At 49.6% G+C, this 17,500-nt stretch overlaps 1 protein-coding gene across 1 annotated transcript in view; it reads left to right on the forward strand.

Moving 5' to 3' along the window:
• Positions 1-17,500, forward strand: part of rabgap1l (RAB GTPase activating protein 1-like) — a 95,724-nt gene that overhangs the window by 58,480 nt on the left and 19,744 nt on the right. Inside the window, exons 14-18 of the mRNA XM_084459178.1 lie at positions 5,021-5,134; positions 7,044-7,118; positions 7,404-7,529; positions 9,090-9,233; positions 12,091-12,132. Coding sequence (XP_084315304.1) covers positions 5,021-5,134; positions 7,044-7,118; positions 7,404-7,529; positions 9,090-9,233; positions 12,091-12,132 — 501 coding nt within the window. The remainder of the gene's footprint in view (positions 1-5,020; positions 5,135-7,043; positions 7,119-7,403; positions 7,530-9,089; positions 9,234-12,090; positions 12,133-17,500) is intronic.

The raw sequence follows: 17,500 nt of genomic DNA on the forward strand, positions 1-17,500 counted from the left end.
GGTTGATTGATTGATTGATTGATTGATTGATTGATTGATTGATTGATTGGTTGATTGGTTGGTTGATTGGTTGATTGGTTGATTGATTGGTTGATTGGTTTTAGTTATGGATATATTGCAGACATTGAATCCAAGGGATAATATGTAAAAGGAAGATGAGCCCAAACCTGACCTCTAAATACCCCCCTGGAGTCTAATACTTTGGAAGGGGAAGTGGAAGACTGTTCCACAGTAAGATCACTGTATAAAAGATTGAGCTCCGCTCTGTGCTTTCACCTCTTGCCAATGGGGGGCGTTACTGCACGGTCCCTGTCCACACACTCACCCTCGTTCCGTCTTTGGGATGTGTAAAGGCCCCATTATTCCCCCCATCCATACCCTCTCTGTACATAAGGGGCTGTTATGAGCCCGTTGGCATCCTCCAGTGATCTGGGTCAGGGCACAGCATGGTGGGCTACTAGTGACGGCACCGGCCCCCCCCCCCCAGCCCGGGTGAGGACGGGTGATGAGGGTCCGTCTGCCCGCCTCCGAGAGCCTGCTGGAGAAGTACAGGCGCGCACACACACACACACACACACACACCCCAGCTGGATACACCACTTCAGAGAGATCACAATGTTCTAGATGTTACATTTGTGCCAAACTAGACCGGTTTATAAAGGTTAAAGTTAAGTCCCACTGATTGTCACACACTTGAGTGTGTGAAATGTGTTCTCATCCCCTGTGGGGGGCGGTGAGCAGCAGGGGGGGCCATGAGCAGCAGCGGTGCCGCGCTCGGGAATCATTTGGTGATCTAACCCCCCCAATTCCAACCCTTGATGCTGAGTGCCAAGCAGGGAGGCAATTTTATAGTCTTTGGTACAGTATGACCCGGCCGGGGATCGAACCCACAACCTCCCGGTCTCTGGGCGGACACTCTACCACTAGGCCACAGAGCTGGTTCTTCAACAGAACATCTGTTGCTAATGCCATCGTAGCTACTCGCTAATCTGCAACATAAGGTGTTCTGGAGACTTGGGTATTACATCTGTCAGTAGTACCATCGCAGACGCCATGCGGCGTTTTGGAGGCGTGGGTATTTAAGAATAGCGGATGCTCGTCCAATGTTTGTCAAATCGTTTTCCATGAGTCCAGGATGTTTGTGGGCCGGCTTTAGGAGCAATTAAACCGCACTCCAACCTGCGCAAGATAATATACAGTATACCCCTCGGTCCCAACTGGAAACCTGGACAGACTTCTGCTGCGTTGAATTCTTGTCAGCAGAGAGAGAGAGAGAGAGGGAGAGAGAGGGAGAGAGAGAGAGAGAGAGAGACAGAGAGAGAGAGAGGGGGAGAGAGAGGGGGAGAGAGACGAGAGAGAGAGAGACAGAGAGAGAGACCGAGAGAGAGACAGAGAGAGAGAGAGAGACAGAGAGAGAGAGAGAGAGAGAGAGAGGGGGGGGAGAGAGAGAGAGGGACAGAGAGAGAGGGACAGAGAGAGAGGGACAGAGAGAGAGAGAGAGTGACAGAGAGAGTGACAGAGAGAGTGACAGAGAGAGTGACAGAGAGAGTGACAGAGAGAGAGAGAGACAGAGAGAGAGACACAGAGAGAGACGGAGAGAGAGACAGAGACAGAGAATGAGACAGAGAGATAGACAGAGAGAGAGACAGAGAGAGAGAGCTGTCTCCTAAGCACAACACACCCAGCAGTCTGTCTGCTTACCGTTAGCCTCGCGGTGTGACGCTAGCTGGAGTTGTCAGGCAGGATCTCCTGCCACACTTATTAGGCTTGACAGGGTCTGACTGCTCCTCGGTCTGCTCCTGGCCCGGGGGGGGGGAGGAGGGGAGGTCTACCGGGGGCGGGCAGGCAGGCTCCGGTACCCACGCTGATGTTGCACGACCTTGGGAAGGGCACGGTCAAGGTTGTTGACTAAACCGTTTGGGGTCGTGTGTGGGGGAAAAAAAGGTTTTTTATTCTACTGGCGATGGAGCATTTGAAACGATCACCTCCGACGAGAGGAGTCTGATCGATCGTGACGGCAGATCAGGTTGTTATCGGACGCGTAAACACCTACGAGCGTCACCTCCTGAACCACCTCCACTACCTGAACACACAACATCACCTCCACTACCTGAACACACAAAATCACCTCCACTAAATCAGCACTTTTCATCTGGGGGCATTAAATGGGTCACCTGCTCATGTGAACTGGACAGGGCTGAGTAACGATAGATCTGCAAACGGCCCCCAGGCTGCAATTAGAGGAAAGACCTCTCCCCTCTACCTTCCTCCCTATCCTCCTCTCTCTCTCTGTCTCTCTCTCTCTCTCTCCCCTCTACCTTCCTCCCTATCCTCCTCTCTCTCTCTGTCTCTCTCTCTCTCTCCCCTCTACCTTCCTCCTGCTCTCCACACCTATCCTCCTCTCTCTCTGTCTCTCTATCTCTCTCTGTCTCTCTATCTCTCTCTGTCTCTCTCTCTCTCTCTCTCTCTCTCTCTCTCTGTCTCTCTCTCTCTCCCCTCTACCTTCATCCTGCTGTCCATCCCTATCTTCCTGTCTCTCTCTCTCTCTCTGTCTTCATCCTGCTGTCCAGACCTTCCTTTCTGCCTTCCTCTTCCTGTCCATCCCTCTCTCTGTCTGTTTCTCTCTCTCTCCCTCTCTCTGTCTGTTTCTCTCTCTCTCCCTCCCTCTCTCTCTCTCTCTTTCTCTCAATCTCCCTCCCTCTCTCTGTCTGTCTCTCTCTCTCTTTCTCTCTCTTTCTCTCTCTCTCCTTCTCTCTGTCTGTCTCTCTCTCCCTCTCTCTGTCTCCCTCTCTCTTTCTCTCTAATTCAAACAGTCAGCTTATGAGGAGCTGACAGACAATTATTACACACACATGCTTAAACTTAAACACAAGCACACACACACACACACACACACACACACACACACACACACACACACACACACACACACACACACACACACACACACACACATTCCCCTGGAAGATAAACTGTCAGTACACACACACACACACACACACACACACACACACATTCCCCTGGAAGACAAGCTGTCAGTACTGTAATATTATCATTGATGGAACAGCTTTAGCTCTCATCTCCCTGCCTGAGTAGATGCTTCAGACTGCGTCAGTACTGTGTGCATAAACATGTCACCATCGCAGCGCAGAGGGGCTGTCAGGGGTCTCATGGGTGCTGGGCTGTGTTTATAGGCCGTGTTTATACTCACGAGGGGGGGGATGGAAGAGGTCAGGAAAGTTTTAGTCTGGACAGGCGGAAACCGAGACTTGATGTTTATGCAGATACCCGATTGGCTCTCGAGGGTCTCAACAGGCACGACGTGCCCTGATCACGTGACACTTTGTCCAGAAGAAAATAAACATCAGCCTTGACTACCAGCGGTTAATTCAACATGGATGATGAATTACAGGCGTTGTCTGACAGGCGTTGTGCAGTTATATTCTCCATTTAATATTGCTACTGCTGCCTACAGTACAGGAGGCGAACTATTATTCGAGTGATTTGGGACAATTCCCACACACGGTATCCACCGGCGTTATCGGCCCTACAAGGAGCGTCGTTTTTTTTCCGGCAGAGCAGACAGTCTGCTTCCTGTTTACACCGGCGCGCACATGCCCAGTGTACGTGAGGGATCATGTGATCTGCGTTTTCAGGCGTGTTAGTATGGAGAAGAAGTGTTTATTTCGTCTTATAGCAGCAACACTGAGAACACACACACACACACACACACAGGAGTGGTTGACAAAGAAATTTGTGCTCTGCATTTCTCCCATCCAAGCTGTCGTCCTCCAGGGGCAGCCAGGGGCAGTGGGCAGCCTCGTACAGCCCTAGTATACACTAAGATACATACAAGGCCTATAGATAGACACACACACACACACACAAACACACACACACGCGCACAGCCAATATTGCAGAGTGCAGACCAATGGTTCACATCCATATGTGCACACATGTAAATAAATTGTCAATACAAATAGGATAAAATGCCCCACCTCCCATATACACACATGTACTGTACACACGCGCACACACACGCACACAAACACACACAGTGTCAGAGAAGCAGTGGAGGATAGCTAGCCTTATTTACTGGCATTAGTTGACTAATGACGCTGTTAATTGGTAGTGACATGCGGCGTTAATTGAATCAAACTGTTTACAAGTCGCCCTGTCAAGCAGATTTCTCCTGCGCCAGATTGATATCACCATGCCACTGCTCTTTGTTCACTGGAGGGATTCAGTGGAGATGAGAGAGTTTCTTACTGTAACACAGGAGTGTGTGTGTGTGTGTGTGTGTGTGTGTGTGTGTGTGTGTGTGTGTGTGTGTGTGTGTGTGTTTGTGTTGCCGCTCAGTGTCATGTCTACTATAGTAAAGCTTAATTCATACTCAGTAGTCAAGTGTCGTACGACAAATGTCTGTCGGCAGAAAAAAAAAAGTTAACCGACATTTAGCGTTTATACTTCAGCGAAGTGTCTGATCACCTCCATGGCAACTTGCAGTCAGACCTTAAATCATGATTACATTTCACGCAACTCCCGTTGATAACATTCGTTCCCCTCAAAAAAGTTATGTTCCATTAACAAGCAAATAATCGAGTAACCAAATCTTACTCGAGTAAATTCTTATCGATAGTCGATTAACTATTAACATCCCTAGTAACAAGTAGGCCTACTTATATTAGATAGGCTGTTGGTTTGTGATAACTGTACCTGCTGTGCTTTCCTGTCACAGAGTTGTCAAAGTAGAGGGTGAGATGAGCTGTAATAATAAGATAATATTAAAACTCATGAGGGAGAGAGAAAGAGAGAGAGAGAAAGAGAGAGAGACTGATTCTCGCGTTAGGGCTAGTACTAGCAAAAGGTAACGCACATCAACATATCACTATAAAATGAAAATGTTTACTAATGTTAGCCCGTGGCCACATGTGTATCTTCCTTGAGTCCATGTTGCTAGTTAGACTTGAGGTTGTGATTTAGCATCCTAACCCCTTGTGTGTGTGTGTGGTTCCTCCAGGACTCGGCCCAGGAGGGGGTGATCACCAGGGACATCCACAGGACCTTCCCGGCTCACGACTACTTCAAAGACTCAGATGGAGACGGACAGGATTCCCTCTATAAGATCTGTAAGGTACGGTGGCTCACAGTCGTCCACTCCTCCTCTGAAGACTCACCCAGGCTCTCTGGGATCTCCACTGCAGACCAGTTCCGTTTTTCTGCTGCTGACAGTCTTTATATGACCGCAAGACCCACAATCCTCTGTACTAGTATGTTAATACCGCTCTAGTTCCAGGAGAGCCTTGGTGTGAATGAGAATATGTTCTCCCAGCTAACGGACCTGCTAGAGAACTACCATTAATGTTATGGAAGCTGCTGCTAGTTGTTGTGAGCTCATGAGCTAACTGGCTATCCCGCTCTTATTGTGCTGGATTAGCATTGGAAGCATTGGAACTAATGTGTCCAGGCGACAAGACCCATCTTAATTTATCAGACATTATTTCACGTCATTTCAATTCACAGCTATTTCAGTGGCGTGACTAGCTTCCGTCCTACCAGTCCTGAACAGAAACAAGCCAGCCTCGCACATAAGCCAGGCTTGACCTGGCCTGGTTCTAACCAGACAGACTATAGAGAGGAGTAACTAGGTAGGTACAGTGATAGGATGAGTGAGGGAGAGTGCTGTGTACGCTGAGCTGGTTCAGTACTGTGCGTGAGTTGGCACAGGAACCTCAAGGATCACAAATAGATGACTTGCTGCCCAGCTAGAAGTTTTGGATAAAGAGCTCATTTGTATTTTGTGTCATATGCTGTACAAATATAAAGTCATCTTTTTCTTATTGAGAGTCGAGATACTTCTGTCCCCTTTGTATGAAACGTTCTGTGCTGTTGTAGAAAAAAAGAACTGAGTTGTCAGAAAACCTTAACATACTTTGTGATTCAGAGTAGTTAATTCGAGAGCCGGTGCTCATTTGTATGCAAATGCATGTAGATTGCCTGTTGATAGGGTTGGCTAGTTCCTCATAGAGCAGCACACTTGTCTCCCAATCCCACAGTGCATTGCTTCTCTCTGGTAACCTATTTTTGTCACGCTCATTCTGTATTATCCCTCTGTAGTCACGAAGGAGCCGGCTTAGAAGTAGACAAAACAAACCACTGAGTTGAGAACATTAGGCCAGAGGTTCGATGCATTAGCCTTATCTGTTCGGCTGCTTAGCTAATGATAATTGTGCGTGCGCCACTCCGTTCCCTAAGCAAATTAAACAAATTCCAGCTGACAAATAGATATGTCTAGTCTCCCAGAAGCCCATCGGTCTACCTCGGTACATGGTCTAGCGGTGGCAGGTACCAGGGGAAGATCCACTTCATCAAACTCCTTCCTCACTGCGCCCTCGACAGCTGGCTGGAGCGATCTCCTCAATTATCAGCATGCTTCTTTCCTGGCAGGCGAGACTATTGACGGTCTCCAAATGTTTCCATGGCTTGTTCTTGGACGGAGGATGTGTTGGCTATTTGCACTTCATTACATTACAGTCATTTAACAGACGCTTTTACCCAAAGCGACTAACAATAATTGCAGTTAACGTAGGAAAAGTCTGTAGACAGAGTGAGACCACTCTAACAAGTCTGGTGTCTCTTGAGACAAAGTGAGACCACTCTAACAAGTCTGGCGTCTCTCTTTAGACATAGTGAGACCATTCTAACAAGTCTGGTGTCTCTCTGTAGACAGAGTGAGACCACTCTAACAAGTCTGGTGTCTCTTTAGACAAAGTGAGACCACTCTAACAAGTCTGGTATCTCTTTAGACAGAGTGAGACCACTCTAACAAGTCTGGTATCTCTCTTTAGACACAGTGAGACCACACTAACAAGTCTGGTGTCTCTCTTTAGACATAGTGAGACCACTCTAACAAGTCTGGTCTCTCTTTAGACACAGTGAGACCACTCTAACAAGTCTGGTCTCTCTTTAGACACAGTGAGACCACTCTAACAAGTCTGGTGTCTCAATGAGGTTAGTAATGTTGTAATTTGCTCTGTTTTCAGGCCTACTCTGTGTATGACGAGGAGATCGGCTACTGTCAAGGACAGTCCTTCCTGGCCGCCGTTCTGCTGCTGCATGTAAGTCAGGATGCCCTCCAACTTCGAATATCTGTTATACAACGTCCATACAACATCTATACCATCCTCATATAACATAATAATGAAGTCCACCACCGTCTTCCTGGTCTTTTCCGAGTTGAACCTGAAGTCCGATGTGTAGAGTGTGAACAAGAAGGGACCCAGGACGGTCCCTTGGGGTGCCCCTGTGTTGCTGTGTGGACACACCTGTAGATTTGAACTTTGACCGCTTCTCTCCCAAATTTGGTCCTTTGTCATGAACCTTGTCATGTTATTCTGTTCCAGATGCCGGAGGAGCAGGCGTTCTGCGTGCTGGTGAAGATCATGTATGAATATGGGCTCAGAGCTCTCTACAAGAACAACTTTGAAGACCTACACTGCAAGTTCTACCAGCTAGAAAGACTGCTACAGGTTAGTATGCACTAGTTCTAGGGATCCTGGTGTGTGAGAAGTAGCGGTTCTATCTAGAGTATAGTTCTAATGATCCTGGTATGTGTGGAGTAGTGGTTCTACCTAGAGTACAGTTCTAATGACCTTAGTGTGTGTGTGGAGTAGCGGTTCTATCTAGAGTACAGTTCTAATGATCCTGGTATGTGTGGAGTAGTGGTTCTAGCTAGAGTACAGTTCTAATGACCTTAGTGTGTGTGTGGAGTAGTGGTTCTACAGTATCTAGAGTACAGTTCTAATGATCCTGGTATGTGTGGAGTAGTGGTTCTACAGTATCTAGAGTACAGTTCTAATGATCCTGGTATGTGTGGAGTAGTGGTTCTATATAGAGAACAGTTCTAATGATCCTGGTATGTGTGGAGTAGTGGTTCTACAGTATCTAGAGTACAGTTCTAATGATCCTGGTATGTGTGGAGGAGTGGTTCTACCTAGAGTACAGTTCTAATGATCCTGGTATGTGTGGAGTAGTGGTTCTACAGTATCTAGAGTACAGTTCTAATGATCCTGGTATGTGTGGAGGAGTGGTTCTACAGTATCTAGAGTACAGTTCTAATGATCCTGGTATGTGTGGAGGAGTGGTTCTACCTAGAGTACAGTTCTAATGATCCTGGTATGTGTGGAGGAGTGGTTCTACCTAGAGTACAGTTCTAATGATCCTGGTATGTGTGGAGTAGTGGTTCTACTGTATCTAGAGTACAGTTCTAATGATCCTGGTATGTGTGGAGTAGTGGTTCTAGCTAGAGTACAGTTCTAATGATCCTGGTGTGTGTGGAGTAGTGGTTCTAGCTAGAGAACAGTTCTAATGATCCTGGTATGTGTGGAGTAGTGGTGAATCTTTCCATGCACGCACGCACGTACACACACCACTCAAAAGCAGAAGGTCAGTGTAGGTGAAGGCATCTATCGGTGTCGGTCTGACTATTAGGCTAAATCCAGTCCTGATTGCAGTTTCATCTGTCCCTGAAATCCACTCCCGCTCTCTAAGTGGCCTCCTTCTCAACATGACTTTGAACTGGGTTAGTATCGACAGCCTCCCAAGCCAAGGGCGTTAGCATCGATCGCTAAAGGTTAGCGTCCGGGATGGCGTCCGACCTGTGTTTAAAGCAGGGCCCGTTCCCCCATCGCTACGTTCCTCTCATCGTCCGCCGTCCTACCCTGAACTAAACGTGCGGAAGTGTTGAGGCCGTTTCAGACGGGGAGCGATATTCCGCCTGCGTTCTCGCTCGGATCAGCGGGGGACGCACGCGTTCTGCGCGCAGCGGGGAAAGCTGACTACAATTCAGCTCTTGTCGCGGGCGGGCGTGTGCATGAAACGAGCACACGCGCCACAATTTCACGGGGTCGCGCCCGCTTGCCGCTCCGCCCCAGATTGTCTGCGGCTCCCAAATTGTCCGCTCGCCTCTCTCATTGAAAATGAATTACAATGCACGGATATCGCTCCTCGTCTGAAATGGCACACACACACACACACACACACAGAGCTGACCGGTCCGGCGCTGTGCTCCCCCCCCCCCTCGTCCCCAGGAGCAGCTTCCGGAGCTGTGGAGCCACTTCCAGCAGCTGAGCCTGGAGGCGCACATGTACGCCTCCCAGTGGTTCCTCACGCTGTTCACCGCCAAGTTCCCCCTCTGCATGGTCTTCCACATCACAGACCTGCTGCTGTGTGAGGTACGCACACGCGCCCGACACGCACCCAACACGCACCCAACACACACCCAACACACCCAACACACACCCAACACATCAAACACACACCCAACGCACCCAACACACACCCAACACACACCCAACACATCCAACACACACCCAACACACACCCAACACATCCAACACACACCCAAAACACACCCAACACACACCCAACACGCACCCAGCACAGCCAACACACACCCAACACATCCAACACACACCCAACACACCCAGCACAGCCAACACACACCCAACACACCCAGCACAGCCAACACACACCCAAACCACAGCCAACATACCCAACACACACCCAACACACACCCAACACACACCCAACACACCCAGCACAGCCAACACACACCCAACACACCCAGCACAGCCAACACACACCCAACACATCCAACACACACCCAACACACCCAGCACAGCCAACACACACCCAACACACCCAGCACAGCCAACACACACCCAACACATCCAACACACACCCAACACACCCAGCACAGCCAACACACACCCAAACCACAGCCAACACACACTGCCTCAGCTAGACGTGAACTCTGGTGTTCCCATCTTGTACATGCTGTGTGTGTGTGTGTGTGTGTGTGTTGCGTGTATGTGTGTGTGTGTGTGTGTGTGTGTGTGTGTGTGTGTGCGTGCATGCCCTTATACATGTTTGCTTGCACTTTTTCTTCCACGTTTAAACGCCCTCTGCTTGCTGACTGTGTTGGACTCTACATGCATGGTGCTGTATCATCTGTTGGCAGACTGTGTGTAAAGAGTGTTGATGTCCCCAGACACACACACACACACACACACACACACACACACCCTCCCCTACACCTTAGCGCCATCTAGAGCCCGTTAGAGAGCGGTAGAAGGAGAGACCTTTCCCTGGTTATTTATAGGGCTGGATGGATATTTTTAGCTCAGTGTTGCCATGTGAATGGGTTGTCAGAGCGACAGAGGAGACGGGTGTTCCCATGCGGAGCTGACATCACATTGCATCTCTCTCCCTCTCCCTGTCTCTCTCTGTCTCCCTGTCTCTCTCTCTGTCTCTCTCTCCCTTCTCTCTCTCCCTCTCTCTATCTCTATCTCTGTCTCCCTCTCTCTCTCTCTCCCTGTCTCTCTCTCCCTGTCTCTCTCTCCCTCTCTCTGTCTCTCTCCCTGTCTCTCTCTCTCTCCCTGTCTCTCTCTCCCTCTCTCTCTCTCTCTCTCTCTCTCTCTCTCTCTCCCTCTCTCTCCCTGTCTCTCTCCCTCTCTCTCTCCCTCTCTCTCTCCCTGTCTCTCTCTCTCTCTCTCCCTCTCTCTCTCTCCCTCTCTCCCTCTCTCTCTCCCTGTCTCTCTCTCTCTCTCTCTCTCTCTCCCTATCTCTCTCTCTCTCCATCAGTCTCTCTCTGTATCTTGTATCTGTCTTCCTGTCACTCTGGGCCATCATGTGGTCCCACCTGTCCATGAGAGGGACCGTCTGTTTCTCTTGTCCTCCTGTCCCCTCCCACTGCCATCCCTCTCCCTCCTTCTCCTTCTCTCCCTCCTTCTCTCCCCCCTTCTCTCCCTCCTTCTCTCCCTCCTTCTCTCCCTCCTTCTCTCCCCATGCCTCTCTGCCATTCTTTACTGAAGTAGTGTGAAGACTACTGTTCTGATTGAGTGACCATTTATCTCTCTGATACACGTTCTGTTCCTAGAACCAGACATGGGCCTCCTAAAACCACACTATCAGATCTTATAGAACCAGACATGGGCCTCCTAAAACCACACTATCAGATCTTATAGAACCAGACATGGGCCTCCTAAAACCACACTATCAGATCTTATAGAACCAGACATGGGCCTCCTAAAACCACACTATCAGATCTTATAGAACCAGACATGGGCCTCCTGAAACCACACTATCAGATCTTATAGAACCAGACATGGGCCTCCTAAAACCACACTATCAGATCTAATAGAACCAGACATGGGCCTCCTAAAACCACACTATCAGATCTTATAGAACCAGACATGGGCCTCCTAAAACCACACTATCAGATCTTATAGTGATAGTAACAGGCCGGTAGGCTACAGGCAGTATCATATCTTATAGTGACAGACTGGTAGGCTACAGGCAGTATCAGATCTTATAGAGACAGTAAGGGACCGGTAGGCTACAGGCAGTATCAGATCTTATAGAGACAGTAACAGACCGGTAGGCTACAGGCAGTATCAGATCTTATAGTAGGCCGGTAGGCTACAGGCAGTATCAGATCTTATAGTAGGCCGGTAGGCTACAGGCAGTATCAGATCTTATAGTAGGCCGGTAGGCTACAGGCAGTATCAGATCTTATAGTAGGCCGGTAGGCTACAGGCAGTATCATATCTTATAGTAGGCCGGTAGGCTACAGGCAGTATCAGATCTTATAGTAGGCCGGTAGGCTACAGGCAGTATCAGATCTTATAGTAGGCCGGTAGGCTACAGGCAGTATCAGATCTTATAGTAGGCCGGTAGGCTACAGGCAGTATCAGATCTGATAGAGACAGTAACAGACCGGTAGGCTACAGGCAGTATCAGATCTGATAGAGACAGTAACAGACCGGTAGGCTACAGGCAGTATCAGATCTTATAGAGACAGTAACAGACCGGTAGGCTACAGGCAGTATCAGATCTGATAGAGACAGTAACAGACCGGTAGGCTACAGGCAGTATCAGATCTTATAGTAGGCCGGTAGGCTACAGGCAGTATCAGATCTGATAGAGACAGTAACAGACCGGTAGGTCTGGTCTGGTCCGGTAGGCTACAGGCAGGTCTTCTCAGGTTGTGTGTTATTGACCCCAATCGTTCTCCTCCTTGTCCCCCAGGGTCTGAACATCATCTTCAACGTGGCCCTGGCCCTCCTCAAGGTCAGTGTCCCATCTGTTCAAAGACACTGTGTTCATTATCAGCCAGGTCGGTCATGACCTTTAACCTCTGGTCTGGTCATGACCTATAACCTCTGGTCTGGTCCTGACCTATAACCTCTGGTCTGGCCATGACCTATAACCTCTGGTCTGGTCCTGACCTATAACCTCTGGTCTGGCCATGACCTTTAACCTCTGGTCTGGTCATGACCTTTAACCTCTGGTCTGGTCATGACCTATAACCTCTGGTCTGGTCCTGACCTTTAACCTCTGGTCTGGTCATGACCTTTAACCTCTGGTCTGGCCATGACCTTTAACCTCTGGTCTGGTCCTGACCTATAACCTCTGGTCTAGTCCTGACCTATAACCTCTGGTCTAGTCCTGACCTTTAACCTCTGGTCTAGTCCTGACCTTTAACCTCTGGTCTGGTCACGACCTTTAACCTCTGGTCTGGTCATGACCTATAACCTCTGGTCTGGTCATGACCTTTAACCTCTGGTCTGGTCATGACCTTTAACCTCTGGTCTGGTCATGACCTATAACCTCTGGTCTGGCCATGACCTTTAACCTCTGGTCTGGTCCTGACCTATAACCTCTGGTCTGGTCATGACCTATAACCTCTGGTCTAGTCCTGACCTATAACCTCTGGTCTGGTCCTGACTTATAACCTCTGGTCTAGTCACGACCTTTAACCTCTGGTCTAGTCACGACCTATAACCTCTGGTCTAGTCACGACCTATAACCTCTGGTCTAGGTTATGCAGACTAAACCAGTGTTGATATTTAGCAGCTTTTTCTGAGACTTATTTGCCCATTTAGTCATTTTGAACGAATAATGACCCTGTTGGATTTAAGGGATCTTTATTTGGCATATGTACAAGAAATGGGTCCCATGTCCAATAAAAAGCCCACTTGAGACCTCCTCACATAGACATTAAAAAACAAGCAGTACAACAAAACAATGCTGAGACAAGTACAGCAGCAGAAGTAGAATACACATAAAAGTACCGGGTTTATTTGATGTGATTATCCAGTTAAAGACTGCCCTCCTAATTCAGTGAAAGATGCATTTTCTCTTTAAAACGTCTTTAAAAGGCCTCTGGTGGGCTTGGTGGAACGAGCTATTTTAGTCTCTGTATATCTGTCCAACGCTGCCAGACTGAGACGTTTCTGGACGAGGTCTTCACTGTCTGTCTATGATGTAATCAGGGTTGAACACTGTGTTCTGTGAATGTGAACAAGCCCGCACATGGCTCCCCCTGCTGGTCGTAGTTAGAACTGCAGCGGGCGGTAAGGAGGATGTTAGTTTTCTCCTGGGGGACACTAGTGACTAGTGAAGCTCTCTTAACAGCTGACGTCAAAGATCGCTGTCTCGACGTACAGCAGAGATCAGCTGAGCCAGTTATCCATTTAGCACCCTCGACTAATATTGATTCCCGATCATCTCCGAATCCTCAGGCTTTACAAAGCTGTGTAATCGTATTGCCGTTGTATACGAATCTATTTTCGCTTCAGTATCACTAGACGACCCATAAAAAAAAAATCCATTCACGATGAGGTCGGCAAAATGGAAGTGAGCCTATGTGACAAAATACAACGACAAGTCTGGTTGTTGAAGAATGATGGAAATGGAGTAATATTGTCATCAGATCTCTTGGCGGTCGCATCGATCTGTGTTTCCAGATGTCACCGCAGGCGATGGGATGGTGTTTGGGGCGGCGGGCTCATCGATGGGGGGGGTCAGGGTTTTCTCCAGAGGTCCAGAGATACTGCCCAGTATACAATGACAATGACCTTTCCTTTCACTACGACGTGAGAACGCTGGGTTGACTTGCACTACGCCCCCTTCATGAAGAGTTGAGGTCAGGGTTATGCCTAGGGCCTTACCTGGCCAAATATGATTTTCCCAGGCTTTAAAAAAAATATTAAAAAAATATAAAAATAAATGACATAAAAATAAAAAATATTAAAAAAAAGTTTTTTTTTTTTTTTTACCTTAAGAGAGTAATTGAACAACTTGCATTTTCCTTATATGACCATAAATGATGACAATGTGTTTGTAATATAGAAATGTTCTGTATTAGTGTAACATCCCAGACTATCATGATGATCTGCAGGAATCAGTCCTTGCTTTCAAATCACAGTGTAGCCTAGCTACTTTATAGACATGTCTATGAGCTTGAGAGTTCCTCCAACCCATCCCTTTATAGAAGAAGAAAAAAACCAAGCTAAGCAGAGGAGTTAGCAGTGATGAGGACATACATGTAGAGGAGTTAGCAGTGATGAGACATGATGAGTGGTCCGGTTCTGCGATTAGAACCCAGTGCTGGGTCTGTAAACACATAAACAACAACAAGAACGGGATTACAACCCAGCGGAGGGTCTGTAAACACATAACAACAACAACAACGGGATTAGAACCCAGCGGAGGGTCTGTAAACACATGCTAAACAACTGTATTAGAACCCAAGTTGACAGGGGCAATTCAAGAACATTTGCAAACGTTATGCCTCGTCCATGACTCTTAGTGTCTTAACTGCATATTATAAGAGCTAAAGTTCACATCAAATTGTCACTATATTTCCCTATTAACATCTTGTGAACCTCCGTTGAAGGAAGCGGGGTTCTGTGGAGGGTTAGGGTGAGGCTCTGAGGGAGAGAGAGAGGGATGAGAGAGAGAGGAGAGGAAAGAGGGGAGGACAAAGAGGATGGCTAATGCCTGAGTGGTCTACGGAGAGAGAGAGTTGGCAGAGAGAGAGAGAGAACTATATGAAAGAAAGAGAAAGCTCTTTGTGAAGAAAGCACATCTGTGAGCGTTCTCAGGCGCTGCGGTCGGGGCTCCTAATAGAGTCTCTTCAGATGCTTCCTGGTCGCTGATATTGGTCGTTTTCCTAAATAAAATAAAAAAGCTTCAGGCTACGACACCGTTGTGCTTGAATTTCAGAAAGATGTGTTTTAGGAGGAGGATGGGAACGGAATCGCCGTGAATCTGAGGAGGAGAGGCAGAGGGGTAGCGGGAGTAAGGGGGTTGCACTGCCTGCTTCCTATTGGCTAGCCATGACGGCATCCTCCCCTGAGGCTCCCCCTCCCCCCTCTCTCTCTCTCTCTCTCTCTCTCTCCCCCTCCCCTTTCTCTCTCTCTCTGCCCTCCTATTTCTGTCTCTCGCACTCTCTCTCTCCATCCCCCTTCTCTCTCTCTCTCCCTCTCTCTCTCTCTCTCTCCCTCTCCCACCCCTCCCTGGAATCTCTCTGTGTGCTTTCCTGACGTTCGGAGCGCACGCACAACAGCAGTAGCATCTGCTAGCGTTAGCAATTAGCAGCAGTAGCATCTGCAAGCGTTAGCAATTAGCAACGGTGCAGAAACAGAGAGGCGGGGGTCGGGGGCGCCGCCGCAGTTTTTCCAGGGATGTCTACCACGAGAGGACCAGCACAGCCAGACCCCAGACCCCTCTCCTCCTGTCCTCCTCCTCCCCCCTCTCCTCCCCCTCTCCTCTCCTAGCAGCGGCTGCCTCCTCCATCCCCGCCGCGCGCTCTCTCCATCTTCACCTCCGCGTCTCTCTTTCGCGCGCGCGCTCCGCCGTTGACCGCCCAGCCCCAGACCTCTGCAAGGGGGAGCTGGCAAAGATAGCAGGGGTTAGCCGTTAGCCGTTAACATAGCAGGGTTAGCTGTTAGCATAGCACGGCTTTGGAGTACCACGGGACAGAGGGAAGAGGAAGAGAGAGGGACGCTGGAGTGGTGCCCCCACCTGCCTTAACTTACCGCAGCCCGGACCCTGGCTCCAGACCCCCCCCCCTCGTCATGGACCAGCCCCATCCGGTACAGAACACTTAAACAACTTACTCTCCTGAGAACCAGGCCGTCCGTGGGAGCGTTTACTAACGAGGAACAAGGGATGGGATCTTAGGCACCAGCCCTCTCTCAAACCGATGCTGCCGCCTGGTTTGTTCTTCAGCCGGACTGTGTGGGCGGGTGTATTAGGGGACCTGGTTGTTTTGGAGTAAGCGGATATCCTGGAGCAGGTGAGGTGGAAGGTATGGACCGGGACGCGAGCCGCTAGCAAGGCCAGAACGCCGGTAGCGCGCCGCTGTGGGGCGGCCCCCGCCACCTACCCCAGGAAAAGTAGCTCCAACATGCTCACGAGCGCCTGAAAGGACCGGCCGGCCATAAACAACAACGTTTGGGAGGATATTGTGGATTGTGGGTGTTTTGAAAGCCAACTGGAATCCAGAGGCTATTAGCGGATGTGGATCCATAATAACACGTCTTGTGTAAAAGCACTTTTTTTTCTCCCTCCTTCCTTCCTTCCTTCTTTTTTTTTTTTTTTTTTTGCTTTGTCACCAAAGCTTTCGGTGTGAGACCTCGGTGACCTAAAGAGGAGGATATTTAGTCTTTGAAGGAGTCGGCGGGGGACGGGATAACCTGTCACCTGTCGTCCGCCTCAAACACACACCCCATGCGACTGGCGACTTCGTTGCTAGGCAACAGCGCACCCGTTTTATTGAATTTTGGAAGAGGGCCGTTGTGACTGAGGATGAGGATGATGTCTGGGGATGAGGCCGAAGAGCTCAGGAGTCACACACCATGCCGGATGCAACGCTAGCTCACTCTGTTATGACTCTGGCGCTATCGAGCCTGCGGGCGTCTGCTCTCTGACAGTGGGAGGAAACTGAATGGACTTCCAACTGCCACTGAACGATCCCACGGGTCTCGAATGAACCGGATCGATCCGAACTTCGCCTGGTGTTTGGTTTGGTTTTCTACTGCCGGTCTGCGTCCTGCTCCTCCCTGTGTTGTAAGACTGGCCGATGAGGAAATATCCACTTCCTGTCAGACAAGGTTGGCCGCGCCGTTCCCGCCCCCAGCTGACGTAGCCGAGCGGCCGTTAGGAGGGGAAGCGCAGATCGATCTCTGGACCTAAACGACCGCCGTCGCTCGTTCTTGGGACACTGGACGACACGCTGGAGTCGCCAAGCAACCTGGTGGCCCCGGAGTGGGACCCGCCCTCCCCCTCCCCCTCCCCGCCCCCCTCGCCACCGCCCGTGCACCCCCCGCTGGCTCCCGTAGCGGTGTGTGGGGCAGCGGTTGAGGAGGAGGGCGGGGGCAGTCCGGGGGCGGAGCACGCCGTCGAGGAAGATTCAGTCAGCAGAGTGATGGGGCTGCTGGGTATGGGACACCGCCTCTTCGTTCCCCGACTGCTGGCGGTGAGAGAGGGGGGGGGGGGTACGTACGAGGGTGGTGGCTGGTGTTGGGAGACTGGGGTATTGGGCCCATTTCCTTCTCCTTTCCCCTTTCTCTCTCTCTCTCTTTCTCTCTCTCTCTCTCTCTCTCTCTCTCCCTCCACCCCTCCCTGGAATCTCTCTCTGTGCGCTGGC

The sequence above is a fragment of the Borostomias antarcticus genome (assembly GCF_949987555.1).
Source record: "Borostomias antarcticus genome assembly, chromosome: 26".
Classification (NCBI taxonomy): Eukaryota; Metazoa; Chordata; class Actinopteri; order Stomiiformes; family Stomiidae; genus Borostomias; species Borostomias antarcticus.